Genomic DNA, 23,976 nt, shown 5'->3' on the forward strand with positions numbered 1-23,976 from the left:
TAGGAGGTTGGTTGAACAGTACAGAGATAAGAAGAAAGATCTGCACATGGTGTTTATTGACCTAGAAAAAGCGTATGACAAGGTTCCTAGAGAAGTTCTCTGGAGAAGCTTGAAGGCAAAAGGCGTGTCGGTTCCCTATATTATGGCAGGCGACTGAGGATTTTCCGGTTGTTATGGGGTTACACCAAGGTTCTGTGCTCAGTACGTTCCTATTCGCCCTGGTGATGGATGCGTTAACACATCACATTCAAGGGGATGTGACATGGTGCATGCTATTCGCTGATGACATAGTTCTAATTGATGAGACGCGAACTGGTGTTAACGAGAAGCTGGAGGTCTGGAGACAAGTTTTTGAATCTAAGGGTTTCAAGCTTTGCAGGACAAAGACGGAATACCTGGAGTGTAAATTTAGCGCTGAACAGAGGGAAGTGGGCATGGATGTGAGGCTTGAATCGCAGGTCATCCAGAGTAGAGACAGCTTCAAGTACCTTGGGTCGGTTATCCAGGGGGGATGGGAGATCGACGAGGATGTTACGCACCGTATCGGGGTAGGATGGATGAAGTAGAGGTTAGCATCTGGAGTATTGTGTGACAAAAGAGTGCCACTAACACTCAAAGGTAAGTTCTATAAAGCGGTGGTTAGGTCGACCATGATGTATGGGGCTGAGTGTTGGCCGGTTAAGAAATCACATATCCAGAGGATGAAGGTAACAGAAATGAGGATGTTGAGGTGGATGTGTGGGCATAGTAGGATAGATAAGATTAGGAATGATGATATTCGAGAGAAGGTGTGCGTGACTCCCATTGATGACAAGATGCGGGAAGCAAGGCTCAGGTGGTTCGGGCACGTTCAGAGGAGAAGCCCAGATGCTCCGGTAAGGAGGTGTGAACGGCTGGTTGTAGAGGGCTCGAGAAGAGGTAGAGGGCGGCCTAAGAAGTATTAGGGGGGGTGATTAGGCAGGATATGGCGATGCTTCAGATTTCCGAGGACATGACACTTGATAGGAATATGTGGAGGTCGAGTATTAAGGTTGTAGGTTAGGAGGTAGCTGAGTATTGTCTTATGTCATAACTTTGGGGGACTAGTTTGGTAAGGATACTATTTTGCTTTTGCTTGGTATCATGCCTCTTGATTTCATGTTGTTCTTATTTTTCATATATATATGTATGTATTTCTTTCATATTGTTCTGTGGTGTTACTAATATTGTTTTCTTTTGTTCTTTTGTCATTTTGTCTTATTGAGCCGAGGGTCTTTCGGAAACAGCATCTCTACTCCTTCGGGGTAGGGGTAAGGTCTGCGTACACACTAACCTCCTCAGACCCTACTAGTTGGAATACACTGGGTTGTTGTTGTTGTTACTTAGCAAGTACCGACATCAAAATCATCATCGCATTAAGTTGGGAAAATGGGCGGAAAAGGCCCTAGTCTCTTCTTTCAATATAATATGGCATTAGAAACCAAAAAGAAAGGGAAAAGGGTCAAAATAAACTAAGAATTAGACGAAAGAGTTCTACTTTATATTTACCTTACGGATGAATAACTAATGCGGCTTTTGGTGTCGTAATTAATGTGAACCTTTTAGTTTGTGGCTTTTGAATTTTTAAGCACAAACAGTAATCGTGATCCTAAAGTGATGGCATTTCAGCACAATAAATCAATACGTCTGTTACATTATTTAATCAAACTTAATAAAGGTAGAATACAATTAATCCTTTAATTAGAAAATAAGGGAAAAAATAGAGTAAAACTCAAAAAAAAGAAAGAGATAAAAGATAAATATGAATGGAGGCCATAGAGCTTGTCTATGTCTCTATCTATATATATATATATATATATATATATATATATATATATATATATATGTATGTATGTATATAGATTGGTATATTACGGAACCAGCTCTAAACTTTCAAGCAGAATGGTTATTAAAGAAATACGGTATATTTTAACAGTTGGGCCGCACTGTTGTATCTTGTAATTGCGGAGATAAATGACTCCACATCGGACGGTGGAAAACACATCAGCTTCCATACTTCCCCTTACCAATACGCCGCTTTACGCCATCTGTGCTGTTGCTCCTTCTCACTCCCAACTCCCACCGATCTTTCTCTCGTGAAGCACTTCCTTTTCCCGCCCTATTAAAACTCCTCAATGCAACTCCAAATGATCTCTCAATCTCACTTCCTTTCTCTAAATCCCCGCACCTCTATACCTCTTTCCTCATCAATCTCCGTCGTTAATAGCCGGAGAATCGTCTCCGATTCACTTGCTTTTCCACATTCCGGTACCAATTCGTTCGCAATCTCACGCGGAGTCAAATTATCGTTGCCTACGATAGGGCTGTATTTTGTCCCGGGCCCGGGCCTTAGTGGGCCTAACGGGCCGGGCCTCGCGGTCCCGGGCTTCGTGGTCCCGGGCTCTGGCGGTCCCGGGCCTGGCGGTCCCGGTCTTCGTGGGCCTAATGGGTGGAACCGGCCCGTGACGGGCCTAAGCCCACATGGTCCTGTGCTTAACGGGCCGGGCTCGTGGGCTTCGCGGGCCTAGCGGGTTTTTTTTTTTTTTTTTAAAGACAATTTCTTGTAGTATCATGGCTATATTAATATGTAGTATATATGTATATCTAATTATTAAAGTGCTTGACGAAAAAGAAAATAACAAAACAATAGTAAAACACTAAATTGTCATGCATAAATATCACTTCTTGATATTATATTGTATCTTATGTATATATATTCTCTTATATATTTTCTTTTAGTATATATATTGTATCTTATGTATATATTGTAGCTTATAAATATATTTTCTTGTAGTATATATATTGTATATTATGTATATATTGTAGCATAATATATTTTCTTGTAGTATATTATATTGTATCTTATGTATATATATTCTCTTATATATTTTCTTGTAGTATATATATTGTATATTATGTATATATTGTAGCATAATATATTTTCTTGTAGTATATATATTGTATCTTATGTATATATATTCTCTTATATATTTTCTTGTAGTATATATATTGTATATTATGTATATATTGTAGCTTATAAATATATTTTCTTGTAGTATATATATTGTATATTATGTATATATTGTAGCATAATATATTTGCTTGTAGTATATTATATTGTATCTTATGTATATATATTCTCTTATATATTTGCTTGTAGTATATTATATTGTATCTTATGTATATATATTCTCTTATATATTTTCTTGTAGTATATATATTGTATCTTATGTATATATTGTAGCTTATAAATATATTTTCTTGTAGTATATATATTGTATATTATGTATATATTGTAGCATAATATATTTTCTTGTAGTATATTATATTGTATCTTATGTATATATATTCTCTTATATATTTTCTTGTAGTATATATATTGTATATTATGTATATATTGTAGCATAATATATTTTCTTGTAGTATATTATATTGTATCTTATGTATATATATTCTCTTATATATTTTCTTGTAGTATATATATTGTATCTTATGTATATATTGTATCTTATAAATATATTTTCTTGTAGTATATATATTGTATATTATGTATATATTGTAGCATATAAATAATTCTAAGTATAGACAAAGAAATATTGCGAAAAGAAGCTCATGGGTAGAAGCAATAAATTTTATTACCAAAAAATGACATATCTTTCTTAGTCATCCTTCCCCCAATGGAATGAGCACAACAAGGTACTAATACCACCATTAGAAGGAAAAAAACTAAGGAAGATGTGCCAAAATACAAGTTACATATTATTCTATGTATTATCTCTAACAAATCTCATAAATCCTTCAAGGTTCGGAGGAGGTTGCGTTGGTGGTGGTGGAAAAGAAGCTTGTTCATCACCACTTCCGGGCGAAGCCGAATCCTCCGTAAGTTCCGCTATCATTTCTTCATAAGCTTCATCTATCGCCGGTTGTGCTTCTGCAATTCCAAAGTTTCTTCTTTCCGAGCGGATCCAATCTCTAAACAATACTGATTTTTCCAAGCTATCCCTCATAGACGCTCTATGATCACCTATTTGCAGTCTTGCTTGACTGAAAGCGCTCTCTGATGCAACAGTTGAAGCTTGAATTGATAAAATATCCCGAGCCATCCTTGCAAGAACAGGAAAATGTTTTTCCCTTGCCTTCCACCATTCCAAAAGATCAAAAGAGCCGTCTGGATTCTCCTTTTCAAGTCCCTGAGACAAATAAACTTGAAGCTCATTTAGATGTGAAGTTTCATCATAATTTTCACCTTGAGACCCCCTGAACTCCGTCCAAGATTTAAGAGCTTTTAAGCCCGCAACTCTTTTAGAGGATTGTGAGCTAGACGAAGTAGGGGTTGGAATAGTTGGCCTAGCATGCTCTAAGGCAAGTTGATAAGCATTATAAACTGTTTGAGCGTTAATCTTAATTGAAGCTTTTGCATCTGCAAGTGTCGCAATTTCCTCATTTGAAAGATCTAAAGCCTTATAAATATTTGAATACCAAAAATGAGGACCTCCCAATTTCATTGTAGGATTTAGCATTGCAGCAAGACCATAAATAGGAGGGATAGGAAAAAAATATTTTTTAAACTTTTGTTTCATTTCATTTATAGCAAGTTCATAAATATCCCCACCCTCACTAAATTCAACAAACAAATCAGATAGTGCTGCAATATAAACTAAACAGTTTGAAATAGTAGGATAATATTGCCCAGAAAATGCATTTGTTGCAATTTGAAAATGTTCTAAAAAATCTAAAAGAATTTTAACATTAGTCCAATCTTGAGTGGTAAGCATTTCATCATCATCTTCACCACCTACCCGAGAATTAAACGTTGCATTAATTGGGTTTCTATATTCATATGCTACTACTAAACTTTCGTACATACAATTCCATCTAGTCGGGCAAGGTTTAGGAACCTTTCTTTCTCTAAGGCCATATTCATCACATTTTTTAAAATACTCTCTAAGTCTACTTCTACGGTTTGAATAAAAAAGCCAATTAAGAGCCATTCTAACCTTTTCAATTTCTATGTTTAATATTCGCATACCATCACCGACAATTAAATGATAAATATGACAAATACATCTAACATGGAAAATATTAGTAAATGCAGGATTTAGTGTTGTTGTAAGCATGCCTATAGCACTGGTGTTACTAGAAGCATTATCCATTGAAATTGCCATTATTTTATCGCTAAAGCAAAAATATCTACAAATATCTGCAACAGTGTTAGCTATAAATTTACCTGTGTGACGCGAATTAATTATTCTATATGCAATTATGCGTTTTTGCATTATCCATTCTTCATCTATCCAATGACTTGTAACAGTTAGGTAATCACAATCATTACCACTTCTACCAATATCAGTAGTAATAGAAATCCGATTAGGTATATGAGTAAATAAATAACGCAAATATTGTTCATATTCATGTTTGAATTTATAAATATCACTCTTAACTGTTGCGCGAGGCCAACCTTTATAAGTAGGATTAAACACTCTTCTAATATAATGAACCCAATTAGGATTAGAAGCAAAAGTATAAGGTAAGCACATAACAGTAATCATCTTTGCTAATTCTTCACGATCTCTATTTGGATCGTAATATAAAATACCTCCAGTGACAGTGTTAATTCCTGGTTGAACTAGATTTGAACCTGTACTAGGGTTAATCGCAGAATCTACACTTGTCCCCTCTAGATGCGCTTTCATTTGAAAAAATCTAGCCTTATCTCTAGGGTGTGTTTTTATGTGCCTAGTCAAACTACCTGTGCCGCTACGGTCTCCTACATATTTATGCGACATTAATTTCCCACAAGTTTTACACTTAGCCTTATTTTTTTCTCTTACTTGAGTAAAAAAATTCCAAACTAATGATGTTTCTAAGCGTTTAGCAGGTTCTCTATTAAAAGTAGGAGTTTCTACAGGTGGGTCGACCGGTGCATCACTTGGGTTATTAAGAGGACTAGTAGGTGTATCATCTAAATCCGGTGCTTGAGTTTCATCATCATCCTCATTTTCCTCATTATTTTCTAAGATGGTTTCATTAGGATAAAGAGCATTCATAATTTCATCATCTAATCTATCACCTGGTGCAACATTATGATAAAATTCACTATCGGTAAATTGAAAACAAGGGTGATCACTATCAAGAATTACGGAAGGAGGAGGACGTCTAGGTTGGCGACTACTTTCAACTTGCTTATCTTTTCTAGGTCGGGGAGCCGGGGAAGGGTAGTTGGTTGGCCACTACTTTCACCGGTTTTATCTTTTCCTTTACCAAACATTTTTTTCAAAGTAAATGCCATATTAATTATAATTATGCAAACTAAACCACACAAAAATATATTATAAAAACGTAAGAGTTGAAACGAGTTTACCGGATTGCCGAACAACTTCTTGAAAATTGAAAATCGTTGAACACTTGAAAACTTCAATTCAACAACTTCACAATTTTTCACGAAATTTCAACAATAAATTAAGTAATTGTAGTAGAGAGATTGAGAGAGATTGAGAGATATTGAGAGATATTGATGAATTGGTGAATAAAAATGAAAGAATGAGGGGGTATTTATAGTTGAGAAATGGGGAAAAGTGTAATTATATAAAGTTTGGGGTTAAAATAAAGTTTGGGGGCCAAATGGCCATTTTTTTAACTTAAAAAACGGTCATATTTTCAGCCCAAACGGCTAGATTTTAAATATGGCCGTTTGATTTTTTTTTTTTTTTTTTTTTTTTTAAAATAGCCGTTGGGCCCGCCAGGCCCGCCAGGACCGGCCCAGGCCCGCCTGCCGGTCCCGGGCCAAACGGTCCCGGGCTCGTGGGCTCAACCATGGAGACCAGCCCGTGACGGGCTCAGAGGCCCACCAAGACCGGCCCACCCAGGACCGGCCCACCAGGCCCACCAGGCCCGTTAGGACCGCGGGCCCGGTCCGGTCCGGTTCAGGCCCGGCCCACCGAGCAGCATTAGCCCTGGGTATGGGAATTGTGTGCTCGCTAATAACGCACATATCGCTGATTTAGGAATTGAGGACTCTGAGCTCGACAAATTTGCTGCTGTAGGTAACAAAATGGCCGATGCTGCTGGTGAAGTTATCCGCAAATACTTCCGGAAAAGCTTCGATATTCTCGATAAAGAAGATTCGAGTGAGTCTTTTGTTGATTTTAATTTACGCGGATAAATTGCTTGCGAATGTTAACTATCCGGAGAATTTTTTTCAAATGTTTGTGGAAATTTATTGTTAAAGGTCCGGTGACGATTGCTGATCAAGCGGCAGAGGAATCTATGGTGAAGATAATTCAAGAGAATTTCCCTTCCCATGCAATGTGAGTTACTAGTTTTTGCTCTCACTAGTTTACTTATTGCTCGCTTTAATATCGCTATCCTTGTATACACTAACTAACAATGTAAAAATTCTTACCAGTGATTTTTATCATGTCATTTACTATTTTTATCTGATTAATAATTAATGTCTATCAAAATTATTACATGTAAATAGTGACCTAATCGTGTAGATATTTTCTATGATGTCCATGCATAGAAGTTAGTCTCTCCATTTTTCACTTCTAATTGATCGATGAGTAGGCTTCCCCTTTCGGTTCACAGAATGTGATTTTTTGACAGCATTCGAGAGGAGTATTCCCTATTCCAATATGTGTGCATGTTAAAATTTTAAACTGAATGGCCTATGGATGGACCGACCATTTTCAGCTTGGCATTCCTGTTGCTTTTAGCTCAGAATGGCTTATCTTAGTATGACGGTTAGCATATGATATTTGTCAACATAACCTCACACTCGCCATAGGGAAAGAAAGGCACTATCTCGTTGTGGTTATGTACTCGCTGGAAAACTTATTTTGTGACATGCCATATCTCATTCTATCGAGAGCCGAAAGATAAATCTTCTAGAAAAAACCGCAGGCAGTACAGTTAAAATGGATCTTATTTGCTGAAAAGCTCCCGTGCTTTGAACTTTGATAAGACAGTAATAGAATACAAGTGAATTTTCCACAAATTTTAACTGGTAGCCCAGTCTATCTGCTTGTGTAGGATCGTCCTCGTGGTAGCTGAATACCATTCACACTTTTAATTCGATGGGCACAAGTCAATGCAATTATTATATTTTTTGTTCTTGATATTCTGTATTGTGTCATCACCAGTGTGTTGGAATAAAAATGGAAGGCTGTCTTTCAATGCCATTGAAGCCTTAAACATTGATCAAGAGTTACAATGATGCTTTTCCTGATATCTATATTGGAGACCTTTTGTCTCTGTTTCATGTATTACACAATCTGTGTACGCTTGCTGAAAATCTGTGTTTGAACTGCTTGGTGATAGTTATGGAGAGGAGAAGGGATGGAGGTGTAAGGACGAAATTGCAGAGTATGTTTGGGTTTTAGATCCAATAGATGGGACGAAGAGTTTCATTACAGGTACCTGCTTGTCTTTCCCATATCAACTCTGTTTAACTTGTAGTTCAAATATTCATGAATCAGTATACTTTTTGCTCACCAGGGAAACCCTTGTTTGGCACTCTTATTGCTCTGTTGTACAAAGGTAAACCGGTATGAATCGCCAGCCAGTTGATTTTATTTTTATCATTAATAAGCCTTGTTTGCTATTAGATCAATGAAAGCTTGCTTATTAGTCCTGTCAACTATCAATTTTTCTCCAAAACTTCATTCTTGTCGAGACAGTGTTTGCTAGTTGGAAATCCAAGGGTTATTTTACACTAAAACAGTGTCTGTTGGCATACTTTTGATTTTCTAACTGTAGCTAAGAAAATTTTCTCTTGGCAGAAGACATCGGGTATAACTTATTAAAAAGGAAACGGAGATAGATACTCATGAACTTATAAACCAAAAATAACAGCAAAAAGGGAAATTTGAGGTTCTCATGTAGACTCTGCCTAAATGTCTACAAGAGATTTTCTGTACCAAATACAATTGAATATCCATATTGAGAACATGCTTAATCGCCTCTTTATTTCATTTCTCTCACAACAGTGAAGTCCTAGATCACTTGGTTCATGCATGGTTCCTGTATGCATTACTCATTTGGTTCTATACCTGTATATGTTTTCCCTCTTCTTGAAGGGCGAAAGGTCTGATGCCTGAGTTGGAATATTGATGTCTGTTTAAGAAATTAGCAATATAACGTAGGTGCTTTTGCCTTTTTGATTTCTTAATAGCTGTGAACATAATATTATATCTATGCTTTCTTTCCTTAGTGCCATATGGGATCACTTGTGTTAGTAATATTGTGTTCGACTCTGGAACCACCTCATTTAACTTTCTCATGTTGTAATGAAAGTTCCAGCCTAGGATACTATCTTTAATCTCCTTATATTATGCTCCCGTAGACTGTTAGACACATATGCAGATAAACTATGTTTTCAAAAGTTTGTCTATGTGATCTCTTCATTCATGCCTTTCCAGATTCTTGGTATTATTGACCAGCCTGTACTGAAAGAGAGGTGGACTGGTTTAAGTGGGCGGCGCACTAGCATGAATGGGCAAGAAATCTCCACTCGCAGTTGTTCAAGTCTTTCAAAGGCCTACCTGTACGTTGCTCCTTGGAACCTTTTCAGTTTTCTCTATAAAAGATAGAACATTGTTATTCACCTTCAAGTACTTGTATTCTGTGTATCTGTTCAATTTCTCAGGGTTATCAAAATTGTGCTACATCTAGTTCTCATTTTCATTCTTTCTTCAAGTTCAGGTACACTACTAGCCCACATTTGTTCGAAGGCGACGCTGAGCTTGCCTTTGCTCGTGTTAGAAGCAAGGTATGTAATTCTATGGCCAAAAAATCATTGGATAGAGTTCTAGCTAATGTGCAATCAAGATAGCAAAAACTAGGGAATGAGTGCAATGAGAAGATCTGAGTAGGGAGGAAACTGAAGAGGAAGAGAGAATGAATAAGTTTCACTCTCTTTCCTCCACTATGAATTCTTATCTCTTCCCTCTATATTTGTTACAGGTGAAAGTTCCACTCTACGGATGTGATTGCTATGCTTATGCCCTATTGGCGTCTGGATTTGTGGATCTTGTAATAGAGTCTTGTCTTAAGGTCCGCTACTCACTCCTTGCTCTATTACCTAGACTAACAAAGATACGATTTTTACTTCACCAAACGTGCATATTGAGGTTTTTCCCTCCTTATAGAGGACAGCTAGCGTCTCTTTGGTTATCTCCAATATTACTAACTGATTGAAACTTCGGTATATACCCTGCCTGATAATATTGGTGCAGGGGTGAAAATTTCGCTGTTTTACTTCCCTCAGCCAGTGACATTAAATTGGTTTTTTGGTTTTCACAATCTCTATGCTGATTTAAAAACAAAAAATTTCAGCCATACGACATCCTATCACTTATACCAGTAATAGAAGGTGCCGGAGGAATTATAACCGACTGGAAAGGACAACAACTTACTTGGGAAGCTTCTGCTGGTTCACCAGCCCCAAGTAATTCTTTTCACTGTTCTCATTAAAAAATGTCATTTCATATACACAACCTAACCTTGGATGTCTGAAAATATGTCCCAAGTCGATATGTGAATTAAATTTGGTGTCCAATTGGCAGGTTTCAATGTAGTGGCAGCAGGTGATAAACAAGTTCACCAGCAAGCTGTGGATGCATTGCAGTGGCAGTAGACGCAGCTATATTTCAATTTATATGTAGTTGAAGTTGAAGTTGTTCATGGAGGAGATTAAGAACAAGGCCAAAGGGATCTCATTGCATAGGCTTTACTCCCTTGGGCGTACATGAATGCTATTAAATATTTTCGACCTAGACTCTAGGATAATTTAAATTGTTAAAACTGTATTATGGTAGTCCACTGTTGTAACCTCACGCCGTTAATTGGTTCATCTGGCTAATTGACTGCTTGGCTTTTACTGTTCTCTGTCACGTTATTTGATGGCAAGAAATCTTGACAATTTCGAGATCGATTTGAATTGAAGAAATTACAAGAGAACATAAAACTACACTCAGCTGAGAAAAGAATTCGATTGGATCCCTCTGCTGTATTGAGTACCACAACCTTTATACCACCTGAGGATCAACTAAACGTTTGTTTTTCTTTTTGGGTCCAAGGCAAATCATAATTCAGCACATAGAAACGCAATACAGCAAATAAACATCTATCGTGTATCTTCTATTCTGCCATCCTTCAACAGATGTGACAGAAATAAAATCAGTAAAGGCAGGCTGCTTTTAGGGAAAGAGGTGGCTGCTTCACATAATCTAAAATACAGAATAAACAAATCTCAAATGGCACAAGCACAGTAAAGCGCAGATCGCGTTCGGTTGTGTCATTGGTCCGAGGCCCTTGCAACCATGCTTATTCCTTACCAAAATCAGCACTGTAGTGAGCACTTGATTCAAGTTTCTTTGCTTCATTCAGTTTCCTTACCGCCTACAGGAAAATGAAGATAGAATAGGAAAAAAGAATTTCGGAACAACAAAAGAGAAAAACTAATAAAGTAGAAGCAATGCCGCATCTCTTCTGGAACAAAGTTTCAACGATGAAAAATAGGGAGAAAGAATTTAAGAATACAGATACTACTAACGAAGCAGAAACACGAGGTCATCTCTTCCAAAACAAACCTATGTCCCTGAGTGAAAGGATTCTAGGCATGCCTTCATTAACAATAAGAATTAAGCAATGCTATCTAGAGTAGTTGTACAAAATCTAAAACCAGAGGTGCTTCACATGATAAGACGCATGCAGATTTACCATGAGTCACTACATTACTCTTTTAACAACCAGCAACACTCTTACCAAAAGAGAAAAAAAAACCACCAACACTTCGGTGGCATGAAGAACTCTATATGGTGAACTCAGAATAGTCAGACAGTGAAATTAAAAATTACCAGTTTACTAAGAGAAATTTTGGAAAAGAAGACAAATACCTTCATGAAATCCTCATGGATGACATAATCACGCTCTGCACGAATCGCAGACATACCGGCTTCAGTGCAAACATTCCGCAGATCAGCCCCATTAAAACCCTGAGGATAAAAACAATGCTGTCAGAATTTTGATGTGACAGAAGCGATATAATGATGTTTCTTGTTAACATCATTAGCCCACCTCAGCAAGCTTGACAACAGCCTCATAATCAATTTCACCATGTTTGGCTATCCCAGCAGCATGGATCTTGAGGACTTCCATTCTTGATTGTTCATTAGGCAAGGGTATTTCTATCTTTCTATCTAACCGACCAGGGCGAAGAAGAGCTGGGTCCAAAACATCAGGTCTATTCGTTGCCATAATCATTTTTACCTGAAAACCGAATAAAGATTAAAACGACTCAGGCAAACAAACAATATCCCAGCCCCTTTTATGCATTCTGCTCCTCTACGAACATGCTCAAAATAACTATTGAATTCCAAGTTTAAAATTACAAATTCAAAGAGATTAGACTAATCAAAGTAAACAAAATCTGAACTTGGATGTCACTTTTCCTCCTATTAAGGAGGAAGACCTATGGATAGGTTATTTAAACGGTGAAGCAATTTATGCACAGATTCTAAGAATAGACTATGATAAGCAACTTTAACATTCCTTCCTTTATCAGCATATTTAATCAAACTTGAAGAATTCAAAGAGACTATGTATGAAGGATGCAAATCATAGATCGTGGACTATGGAACAAATTCCAACATATATAGAAGCAAACATCTAAGATCAACCTCTACCTTTCCAAGCTGGTCGAATCCATCCAACTGATTAAGCAATTCCATGAGCGTTCTTTGAATTTCACGGTCTGCACTTGTCCCCTCGCTAAAACGACGTCCACCAATTGCATCAATCTCATCCATGAAAATGATGCAGGGCTACAATAAAGACAATGATTTTCAGATTTTATGCCACCTCCAGGAATCACCAATTTTATGATTTTCAGAAATTTTATGCAGTGAATGCAATTGAAAACTTACTTGGTGATCACGAGCATAATTAAACATTTCCCGGATCAATCTTGCACTCTCACCTATGTACTTATCAATAATGGCACTTGACACAACCTGCAGGAATCACCATTTATAAAAGTCCACACTATCAGATGCTATTAGACAGGAGGATATATCTAAAACTCTAGTAATCCAACCTTTAAGAAATTGGCATCTATGTTGCTAGCAATTGCCCTGGCTAACAATGTCTTGCCCGTTCCAGGCGGCCCATAGAGAAGAACACCCTGAGACATATTAAAAGCAAGATCAATCTTTGTCATGCCGACAAACTTAGAAGAATGTGTAACACAAGATTACATTGAACAATTTACCTTTGGAGGCTTAATCCCAACACGAAGGAAAAGCTCGGGGTTCATTAGAGGTAACTCTATGGATTCTCTCAGCTCCCTGATCTGATCTGACAGTCCACCCACAGCAGAGTAACTTATGTTACCAGGATCTTCATGAAGCATGTTGTGTACTACAGGATCAACCTGCCATAAATTTCTCACCATGAGGAAATTGGGGATGGACAAATGTAATAATTTTAAACATAAACCCAAACACTTAGTGCTTGCAAGCAAACAATAACTACTGACTTCACGGGGGAGTGCTCGCATAATTGTAAGTGTCGTCATATCGAGAACCACTCTTGTGCCCGAAGTCAATTTTTCCTTGTCCACTTTACTGCGACAGCCAACCACATACCGGGGGCCACTGCTAGCTTTAACTATCACTGAGACAGTAATGGAAAGTACTGGTTAGCCCCATAAATTTCTTCCAGTTCCTTAGCAACTTCTTTCATGTCAAAAGAAAAGGAAAGATACCACAACTTTGTGGTCAATAGTGCATTCCTAGGAGTAAAGTAATATTAGTCAAGATAAAGGCACTTACAACGCTCATTATCTAGAGGTCGGAGCACTTCTCCAATGATCTGCCCAACACTCTGAAGAGACTTTAAATCATCTTCTGTTTTAGCATATTCCTTTTTGGTAGCCCGCAAGTTTTCTCTCACTGAAGAGAGCAACTTTACAATTAGTAGAAGTAATACAATAACAGAAGATCAAAACATTCTGAATACTATGAGGTAGGGTAAGGTCTGCGTACACACTACCCTCCCAAGGCCCCACTTGTGGGATTATACTGGGTATGTTGTTGTTGTTGTATCAGCTTATAAAAAAGGCAAGTTAATAGACGGAACAAATATCAAGGAATAATCATGAAAGTACAGAAAAAAATATATTGCCTCATGATCACTTATAAAAAAATATGCTCTAAATTTTTCACTCTCACTCTCTCAAAACCAATGCGAACTTAACTGAGAAAAGAATAACATGGAAGCAAAGGATTCATACAGGAGATACCAACTAGATGGGATTAAAGCTTAGATGTTACAATTATTTGACACAGTATTTCCCAAGATTCTTTTAGCATAATTAGACTTATATGTTAGGGTAGAGATAAGTGTGATTTTTAAGAACATCAGTATGCAAACATCTCACAGAAATATGATACAATTATATAACACGTACTATAACAATATGTCTCAACATAACGGATTAGATACAGAGGATTCATACAGTTGAACCAACTAGCTTGGGATAGAGAGTTGGATTTAATTGGCAAACCTCTATTAAGAATTATTTGTTAATATGCCCTATGGAAAAGACTGGATGTTATATGTTGTATCAGCCTCTCATCTTTATTCTATAGTAAGAAACTGTCCAAAAGATTTCCAACCTAAGATTGGATATTCAGCAAGTAAGAACTTGTCCTTTTTTCTCAATAAAGTACTAGCACTTGTACTTTGTGGTGATAGAGAATCATTTTAGTGAATGAACAAATCTAACAAATGAAAAGACCAAAAGAAATGGCATGATCTAGCAAACAACAACAACCCAGTAAAATCCCACAGGATCTAGGAAACAGTTTCACGCAAAAAAAATCCTGCTTATTATGAGAACAGGAAGCAATTGTCGAACGAGCAAGAATTGTTGATAAGTTAGACAAGATATGTAGCAATAACATCTGTAAGATTGAATCTATAAGAAACATTCTCCACTAGGTTACATTATATTATAAGCCACTATGTTTTACCCCAAACCTTGAAAATTCATACAAATGTTTTACATTCCAAAATCATTATAATTACATACATGAATTTTTTACATTCCAAAATCATATATGTGTGTGTGTCCACATGTGCAAAAAAGGACTGAAAATTTTAAGTCAAGATACAATAATACATCAAGCACTTATAGGTAAGGAATGATGAGAAATGATTTAGAATTTCAGAGGTCAGAAACTGTAAAAAGAAAGTGACTTTTACACGTAGTTTAATGGACTTGTTCACTTGCATTGACTTTCCTATTTGATGTTTCAACCTTTTAATCTTTAAAAGTTCTTCCTAAAATTAAAATACAAACTCAATCACTCCTATGCTAATCATCTGTCTAATCACCTAAGCAAGTGAAAAGCATAAGTGTTGGCTGACATATACACATTTGAATTGTTGGAAGTGCAACACAGAACCCTATAAATCCTTATATCATCCAAGGACACCCGATGAGTTCTCTAATCTTCTTCTTCTTTCCGCGTAATGCTTAATTTCAACATAAAGCTATCACATTTTAATGCAAATTGGCATGCATCTCACACAAGTATCAGGCAGGTTCAAACATATAAGAATTTAAACCCTCACATTAACAATTGCTGCTTCGTCTTTCAGCATAGAACATACAGTATCTAATCGCATAGAAGAACAAAAGTTATATGCATCGAACTGAAGAATTATTAACTAATCCACCTCATTTAGGAGTAAATAATAGTATTAATTGATGATATTGAACATCAATTATTAGAGCACTAGGGTTTAAGATTGAGAATGTGACCTGTCCGAACACGAGCATCAAGCTCCTTGTGCTGAAGGAGCTTCTTCCGATAGTCGGCGAGTGCCGTACGGCGTCTGACGGCTTCTTCTTCGGTCGACATATCGGAATTTGCTCTAAGATCTGTGCAAACTGCTTTCTGATATCGGTAGTGAACAATCTCTCAACTTGAGGAACAAGCAATCTATAGATCCCTTGTTCAGAAAGTACAATACTTTGAGCACACCGTTGCTTGAAAATATATAATCTGCAATTAATTATTATTCCGACGTATTGTAGGGGAAGATGTACAGAGCCAACTTGTTGGGCTCAGGGAAGTCATCTTTATTCAAGCCCAATTAAGTATCTGAGCCCAATAACTAAAATCAAAAGAAGGGCAATAATAAATTATACTCCCTCCGTTTCAATTTATGTGAACCCATTTGACTCGTCACGGAGTTTAAGAAAAGAGAAAAGACTTTTAATCTTATGGTGTAAAATGAGGCACATATATTTTGTGTGGCTATAAATCATTGTGTAAAGGTAAATTGTTTCCAAATAAGGAAAGAGGTCATTCTTTTTTAGCACAGACTAAAAAGGAAATAGATTCACATAAATTGAAACGGAGGGAGTATATACTATATATAAATTATACACATAATATACAAACATATACTTTTTTGGCAATTATTTTTTAGAGCGGATATACTATGTAATTTTTTCTTAAAATAACCCGCCAACTTCTTGTGCTCAGGGAAGTCATCTTTATTCAAGCCCAATTAGGTATCTGAGCCCAATAACTAAAGTTAAAAGAAGGACAAATTATACATTTGGCTATAATACTTTAATATACAAAAATATACTTTTGATGGCTATTATTTTTTAGAGCGGATATACTATGTAGTTTTCCCTTAAAAGAACCCACCAAGTATTCTCAATAAAATACATTAACTGCTTCAGTTTAACCGGGATCTTTGCACAAATAGCCGGCCTAATTCACTGTCCACCTTTTCTATCTGATATACGTAGAATATGCATTGATTATACACGATTATACATATATTATATATTTACGGCTATTTTTAGTTTAAGCAGTTGGATGTGCAGCTATTTAGGTTAGTTATTTTTCAAAAAATAAATTAGTTTAAGCAGTTGGATGTGCAGCTAATGAGGTTAATTATTTTCAAAACAAAAAAAAATAAGTCCAAAAATCTAGTTAGACCTCAAACACAATTATTTCGATAGCAATAAATTATGTTTCATATAATTAATAAAACAGTAAAGAGGGCTTAAGAGAATAATGTTTGTTATGACGTTCCTATAGATCGTTAAGATTGGAGTTCATAACACCAAATTTGAACTATGATCACTCCATTTTATCCCTTAAAACAAAGAAAAAGATGAAGTTAAACACTTAAAAACATTTTTTGAAAATATTAGTCGATCAAAAATTACTAACAAGAGTATTTCTCAAATAATTTTACTTCACATAATCTACTACTCTCACAAAGCACACATTTTTAAAAGCAGCTTGGCCAAAAATCCTTAGTTTAAATTATCGTTTTTTTTTTTTTTGGTCATTGATTGCAAATTGCAATTAACAAGTGACGGCCTCTTTCATATTTTGTTTTTCGTTAATTTAGATAGTGAAAATAGCACGGGTTAGTTAGTTTTCGGATTGATAATTAAAAAATAACCAACGTTTACAAAGTTATTGAAAAATATCCACTATTTTGCTGCAACACGGTAAGTTCTAGCATAATATACTGGAGATTGGTGCACATATGTATGAACTTCCACCATACAGGGCGGCCATTAAAGCAAAGACTTTAGGCCCCCAAATTTTGAAGGCCCCAAATTTTCTTATTGTTTTCTACTCGTATTTGTATTGAGCCCCCGACTAATCAAGATTCGTATCGCATAAGGCTTAGTAAAAGAGAGAACACATTTTAACAAGATTTAATTCAACCACATGACTCGAATCCAATATAAGGTAAGTTGGATCATATACATCTCACAACAATCTTTAGAGGTAAGGTCTAAATATATTGGGTATGTTAAAATTAAAAAAAATAAAATATTTTATAAAAAGTAAATATAACTTTTAATTTAGTATTGATGTAACCGTTTAAGCAAAAATTAGAGAAAAAGAATCACTCCCCCTAAACCGTCGTCACGAATATAAAACTTTTCATTATTTAAATTTGACGATTGACATCATTAGTGAGGTACCAATATTATTATTATCCTTTTATATTTCTCGCTAAAAACATGGAATAAACTTTCAGAATCCATTTTTTTGATATCTTCAATAGTCCAAGTCTTATTTTTATCTTTCTCATCAGAAAACAGGTACTACATTCTTATATTCTCTTCTTGATTTCTACAAAAAAGCTTAAGTTCTCTATAAGTTATATTGTTCTCTGTAGAAAAAAAAAAGAGTTTTATTTTTTCTATAAAAAACAAAAGTTGAAGAGTATTGTTTAATAAAACTATATTGCGCATTCTTTTTTTCTTTCTTTTTTTCTCAGATTTCAAGCATTTCAACAAATATATAAGAACATCAAAAATTATTTTGATATCAAGTTATAAACTTCTTGAATCTGGTTTAATTATCTAAGATCAACAATATCTTAGGAGAGATTAAATTATTTATAAAAGAAACTATTAACAACTTTACATCTTAAAAGAGATAGAAAAATAGACTTCCATTAAAAATATGAATTTTTTTTCCTTCTGATAGGCCCCGGATTAAAAATTGGCTTTAGGCCACCAATCTTCTTGGGCCACCCCTGCCACCATATTATGTTGGAACTCCGCCACACGGAAAGTTCCAGCATAATATATTGGAGATTGGAGCACATGTGTATAAACTTCCAGCATATTATGTTGGACCAGTATATTATGCAAGATATCTAGTATATTATGTTGGAAGTTCACATGTAAAGCATTAAAACTCTGTTATATTATGCTGGAATATTATTTTTAAGACGAAGGGGCGATGCATAAGATGTGAAGGGCAGAGCGACGGGGCCAGACGAAATCCCAGTAGAATTCTGGAAGAGCGCGGGGCGAGCGGGTTTGGAGTGGCTCACTGGGATGTTTAATATTATTTTTAAGACGAAGAAGATGCCCGAAGAATGAAGGTGGAGTACGATGGTTCCGCTTTACAAGAACAAGGGTGATATCCAAAATTGCAACAATTATAGGGGTATCAAGCTGTTGAGTCACACTATGAAGGTTTGGAGAGGGTGGTGAAGGCCAGGGTGAGGAAGTGCGTGTCTATTTCCGAGAATCCGTTTGGATTCATGCCGGGGCGTTCGACTACGGAAGCAATTCATTTGGTAAGGAGATTAGTGGATCGGTACAGGGAGAGGAAGAAAGACTTGCATATGGTGTTTATTGACCTTGAGAAAGCATACGATAAAGTCCCGAGGGAGGTCCTGTGGAGGTGTTTGGAGGTTAGCGGCGTTTCGGTAGCATACATTAGGGGGATTAAGGATATGTATGATGATGCTAAGACTCGGGTGAGGATTGTGGGTGGTAACTCGGAGCATTTCCCTGTGGTGATGGGGTTGCACCAGGGATCGGCTCTTAGCCCATTTTTGTTTGCCTTGGCGATGGATGTACTGTTGTGACACATCCAAGGGGATGTGCCTTGGTGCATGCTATTTTTCGATGATATAGTATTGATTGACGAGACTCAATGCGGAGTTAACGTGAAGTTGGAGGTTTGGAGACAGACCTTGGAGTCTAAAGGTTTCAAACTAAGTAGAACTAAGACATAATACTTGGAGTGAAGATTCAGTGACGGGACCCATGAAGCAGACGTAGATGTAAAGCTTGATGCTCAAGTTATCCCCAAGAGAGCGAGTTTTAAGTATCTCGGGTCTAGTATCCAGGGTAACGGGGAGAATGACAAAGATGTCGCACATCGCATCGCAGCGGGATGGATGAAGTGGAGGTTCGCTTCCGGTGTTTTATGTGATAAGAATGTGCCGTCAAGACTTAAGGGTAAGTTTTATGGAATGGTGGTTCGACCGGCTATGTTATATGGGGTTGAGTGTTGGCCAGTCAAGAACTCCCACGTGCAGAAGATGAAAGTAGCAGAGATGAGTATGTTGAGATGGATGTGTGGGTGTACCATGAGAGATAAGATTAAGAATGAAGTTATCCGGGACAGAATGGGAGTAACCCCCCTAGAGGACAAGATGTGGGAGTTGAGGCTAAGATGGTTCGGACATGTTAAGAGGAGAAACATTGATGCTCCTGTCACTAGGTGTGAGAGGTTGGCCATGGAGAGTTTGAGAAGAGGTCGAAGTAGGCCTAAGAAGTACTGGGGAGAGGTGACTAGACATGACATGGCGCTGCTTCAGTTCACTGAGGACGTGACCCTTGATAGGAGGGCGTGGAGGTAGAAGGTTAGTGGGTAGTTTTTAGTTGTTCACCGATAGTCTTAGTAGCATGCATGTCCCTTCATATTCTTAGATTTTTATTATGTTATGTGGTTTTGTTCATCTTAGGTATTATATTCCATGTTCCTATTATTTGGTACAACTTTATCCTTTATCTCTCTTTTTTTTCTTTTCTCTTCCTTCTTTCTTCCTTCCTTGCTTTTCTCTTCTTCCTACCTTTCCTGAGCCGAGGGTTTATTGGAACAGCCTCTCTACCTGCATTAGGCAGGGATAAGGTCTGCGTATAGACTATCCTCCCCAGACTCCACCTATTGGGATCATATTCGGTTTGTTGTTGTTGTTGTTGTCGTTGTTTTAATTCAGATTTATCTCTAAGAAGTAGTTAAGTTTCGAATACTTTTGATAACCGTTACTTGTCCCTTTTTTTTCTTCTCTTTATTTCGTAATAACAAAAGACTAAAGAGAACTTAAGCCAATGATATTGAAAATGGTCATAAGAATTTGTGAACAGAGAGTTGTAACTTCTTTATACGCTAACGAAGAGCAGGGAGAAAATACCGGTAGATTAATCATTTCAACCACTAAAACATTGTAAAGCTAGAGAAACTAAGGGCGCCAACGCTAACAGAAATTCGAAAAACCAAACCAAAAATCTCCCACACCCTACAACAATGGCGATAATATTGGCAAAAATAGACTGAATTCAAATCTCTCATTCTTCATTTCCACCATTTCCTCTCTTTCCCTTTTTCTCTTTCATATCCTTCAATTCATAGAATTAAACAAATTTTCTCAAATTTCATCCCCAAATCCTCATCAAGAGGGGCTGGAGATGAAAAAAATGCCTAGAGGATCACCACCTCCACCACATTTTATCTCATTCTTATCGTCGTCAATCATGGCCAATATCCTCGTGGCGTTTATTTGCCTCATTATTCTTAGCCCCTCGAGTATAATGCCCGTTTCAGCACAATCAGATACTGCATCTGCAAAATCTTTTCCAGCATTTACACCATCAGATAATTACCTTGTTGATTGTGGATCGACTTCTCCTACTACTCTTCCAGGAAATCGCGCGTTTCAACCAGATCAAAATACAGCTAAATATTTAGCCTATAGTGGACGTGACATTCAGGCTTCTGCACCAGAGAACAATAATAATGTACCTTCACCTATATATCTCAACGCGAAGATTTTCAATAATGAAGCTACGTACACATTTCATGTGACAAATCCAGGATTGCATTGGATCCGTCTTCATTTTTTTCCTTTACAAAATAACGAATTTAATCTCCAAACTGCTAAATTCTCTGTTTCAACAGATAAATTAGTCCTTCTCCGCGACTTTCAAATGGAAAAAAACGAAGCAATTATGAAAGAGTTTCTTGTAAATGTCACAACAGAACGTTACGCTATTAAATTTTCGCCTTCTGAAGGGTCCATTGCATTTATCAATGCAATTGAGTTTGTTACTGCTCCAAGCCAAGTACTTGACTACTCTGTCCCTTTACTTTTCCCCGTTTCGCAAAAATTTGATCTCTCCAACAGTAATTTTGAAACTACCTATAGGCTTAATATGGGTGGTTCATTTCTTGATGCTACAAAGGATACTTTAGGGAGAAATTGGTTACCTGATTCACCGTTCCGTAATAATGCCACAGGACAAGTTGTTTCTGTTCAACCATCTGCTATTCAATATCCTACACCGGGAGGTTCGCCTTTGATTGCTCCTCCTACAGTTTACAGTACTGCAGTAAAAATGGCAGATTCAGAAACTACTATTCCCAATTTCAACATATCATGGATGATGGATATTGATACCGCGTATTCATACCTCATTCGCCTTCATTTCTGCGATATCATTAGCAAAGCGCTCAATGAGCTGTATTTCAATGTGTACATTAATGATAAGATGGCAATTTCCGGGCTAGACTTGTCATCTTTGACTAATAATCATTTGTCTACAGCTTTTTACAAAGATTTTGTAGTAGATTCCTCTTCATCATCCAATCCGCTCAGTGTAAAGGTTTCTCCAGTGAACGATGTCCAAGGATTCAGGAACGCGATCTTGAATGGTCTTGAGGTTTTTAGGATGAATAATTCTTTGGGTAGTTTTGATGGAGAATATGGTGTTAATGGTAAGAAGAGTAGTGGGCCAAGCAAAACAGTGGCTTATGTTGGTTTTGCAATGATGTTTGGAGCCTTTGTAGGATTAGGTGCTATTGTTTTCAAGTGGCAAAAAAGGCCTCAAGATTGGCAAAAGAGGAACAGTTTCTCCTCTTGGTTGCTTCCACTACACGCCGGAGATACAAGTTTTATGGCAAGCAAGGCTTCATTGTCGCGCAAGAGCCAATTTTTCTCTTCAACAATGGGATTAGGACGGTATTTCTCTTTTGCTGAATTATCAGACGCCACAAATAATTGGGATTCGAATGCCATAATTGGCGTTGGTGGTTTTGGAAATGTGTATTATGGAGAAATTGACGATGGTACCAAAGTTGCTGTTAAGAGAGGCAATCCACAATCTGAACAAGGCATCAATGAGTTTCAGACCGAGATTCAGATGTTGTCCAAGCTCAGACATCGCCATCTGGTGTCGTTGATTGGTTATTGTGATGAAAACACGGAGATGATATTGGTTTATGAGTTCATGCAAAATGGTCCATTCAGAGATCATTTATATGGAAAGAACTTACCTTCTTTGTCCTGGAAGCAAAGGCTAGAAATTTGCATTGGCTCCGCTCGTGGGCTTCATTACCTCCACACGGGTGCATCTACAGCGATAATTCACAGAGATGTCAAAACCACTAACATTCTTCTCGATGAGAACTTAGTCGCGAAGATGGCTGATTTTGGACTATCGAAGGATTGCCTTTCCACGGAGAGTCACGTTAGCACAGCTGTGAAGGGAAGTTTCGGGTACCTTGATCCTGAGTACTTCCGCAAGCAGCAACTAACGGACAAGTCAGATGTATACTCGTTCGGGGTAGTACTTCTAGAAGCCTTATGCGCTCGTCCTGCAATTAATCCAGCACTTCCAAGAGAGCAAGTGAATTTGGCTGAATGGGCATTGCAATGGAAGAGAAAAGGATTGTTGGACAAGATTGTTGATCCTAATCTTGTGGGACAAATTAATCCAGAGTCAATGAAGAAATTTGCTGAAGCAGCAGAAAAGTGTTTGGCTGAATGTGGTGCTGATAGGCCAAGTATGGGTGATGTGCTGTGGAACTTGGAATATGCTTTGCAGCTGCAAGAAGCCTCATTACAAGGAAAAACTGAGGAAGAAAATAAAGCATCTGCTTCTCCGGCCTCTCCTGCTATAGTTGCCCCTACTCCTGCCCCGGCCTCTGCACCTTCCACTCCTGATAACCGACCAATTTCTTCACCCGAGCAGACAAGAAATCCTGCTGAACTTCAAACAATTGACGATCATTCAGGAACTGCAATGTTTGCTCAATTTGCTGAACTTAATGGCCGATGAATGCCACAATCACTTTGACAGAGATTATAATAGAAAAATCTCAATTGGTGTATCTCAGCTGAAATATATATGTATATATAGTTGGAGCCAGCTCTTTTACTGCGACTTCTCTGAATGAGTCACAATAGCTGGCGGACATGTTTTTGATTGTTTTGCATTCCAAACATGAAATGCTGGGTGTAGATGGAAAAAAGTTTGTGAATTGAATAATAATGTACTATTGTATAGTATTATTTACTTCATAGTTTCTCTTACAT

At 37.1% G+C, this 23,976-nt stretch overlaps 3 protein-coding genes across 3 annotated transcripts; 2 read left to right on the forward strand and 1 right to left on the reverse strand.

Annotated features, from left to right (window-relative positions):
* Positions 1–1,961: 1,961 nt before the first annotated feature.
* LOC107765195 (bifunctional phosphatase IMPL2, chloroplastic) lies at positions 1,962–10,942 on the forward strand. The gene is made up of 10 exons (XM_075218170.1): positions 1,962–2,344; positions 6,970–7,145; positions 7,247–7,325; positions 8,338–8,432; positions 8,515–8,564; positions 9,438–9,562; positions 9,721–9,787; positions 9,982–10,071; positions 10,354–10,465; positions 10,584–10,942. The coding sequence occupies exons 1-10, from the start codon at positions 2,154–2,156 to the stop codon at positions 10,652–10,654; spliced, it is 1,056 nt and encodes a 351-aa protein (XP_075074271.1). The 5' UTR covers positions 1,962–2,153; the 3' UTR covers positions 10,655–10,942.
* Positions 10,943–10,998: 56 nt separating this feature from the next.
* Positions 10,999–16,199, reverse strand: LOC107765194 (26S proteasome regulatory subunit S10B homolog B-like). The gene is made up of 10 exons (XM_016583812.2): positions 15,848–16,199; positions 13,851–13,970; positions 13,556–13,692; positions 13,289–13,450; positions 13,115–13,201; positions 12,945–13,031; positions 12,705–12,842; positions 12,097–12,288; positions 11,916–12,014; positions 10,999–11,418 (listed from the first exon to the last, which is right to left on the reverse strand). The coding sequence occupies exons 1-10, from the start codon at positions 15,945–15,947 to the stop codon at positions 11,344–11,346; spliced, it is 1,197 nt and encodes a 398-aa protein (XP_016439298.1). The 5' UTR covers positions 15,948–16,199; the 3' UTR covers positions 10,999–11,343.
* A 4,693-nt stretch (positions 16,200–20,892) lies between these two features.
* Positions 20,893–23,824, forward strand: LOC107765193 (putative receptor-like protein kinase At2g21480). The gene has a single exon (XM_075218171.1). It carries the CDS (start codon positions 21,071–21,073, stop codon positions 23,717–23,719), a length of 2,649 nt encoding a protein of 882 aa, XP_075074272.1. The 5' UTR covers positions 20,893–21,070; the 3' UTR covers positions 23,720–23,824.
* The last annotated feature ends 152 nt before the right edge of the window (positions 23,825–23,976 follow it).

The sequence above is a fragment of the Nicotiana tabacum genome, chromosome 7, assembly GCF_000715075.1.
Source record: "Nicotiana tabacum cultivar K326 chromosome 7, ASM71507v2, whole genome shotgun sequence".
In the NCBI taxonomy this organism is placed as follows: Eukaryota; Viridiplantae; Streptophyta; class Magnoliopsida; order Solanales; family Solanaceae; genus Nicotiana; species Nicotiana tabacum.

Excerpts from the sequence above, each read along its gene's own strand:
- LOC107765193 (XM_075218171.1), top strand. The coding sequence starts at position 21,071 with ATGAAAAAAATGCCTAGAGGATCACCACCTCCACCACATTTTATCTCA.
- LOC107765195 (XM_075218170.1), top strand. The coding sequence starts at position 2,154 with ATGCAACTCCAAATGATCTCTCAATCTCACTTCCTTTCTCTAAATCCC. Across the intron at positions 9,788-9,981 it reads TTGCTCGTGTTAGAAGCAAG|GTGAAAGTTCCACTCTACGG; the intron begins GTATGTAATTCT and ends TATTTGTTACAG. Across the intron at positions 10,466-10,583 it reads TGCTGGTTCACCAGCCCCAA|GTTTCAATGTAGTGGCAGCA; the intron begins GTAATTCTTTTC and ends TCCAATTGGCAG.
- LOC107765194 (XM_016583812.2), bottom strand. The coding sequence starts at position 15,947 with ATGTCGACCGAAGAAGAAGCCGTCAGACGCCGTACGGCACTCGCCGAC. Across the intron at positions 13,451-13,555 it reads TGCGAGCACTCCCCCGTGAA|GTTGATCCTGTAGTACACAA; the intron begins GTCAGTAGTTAT and ends AATTTATGGCAG. Across the intron at positions 11,419-11,915 it reads TCCATGAGGATTTCATGAAG|GCGGTAAGGAAACTGAATGA; the intron begins GTATTTGTCTTC and ends ATTTTCCTGTAG.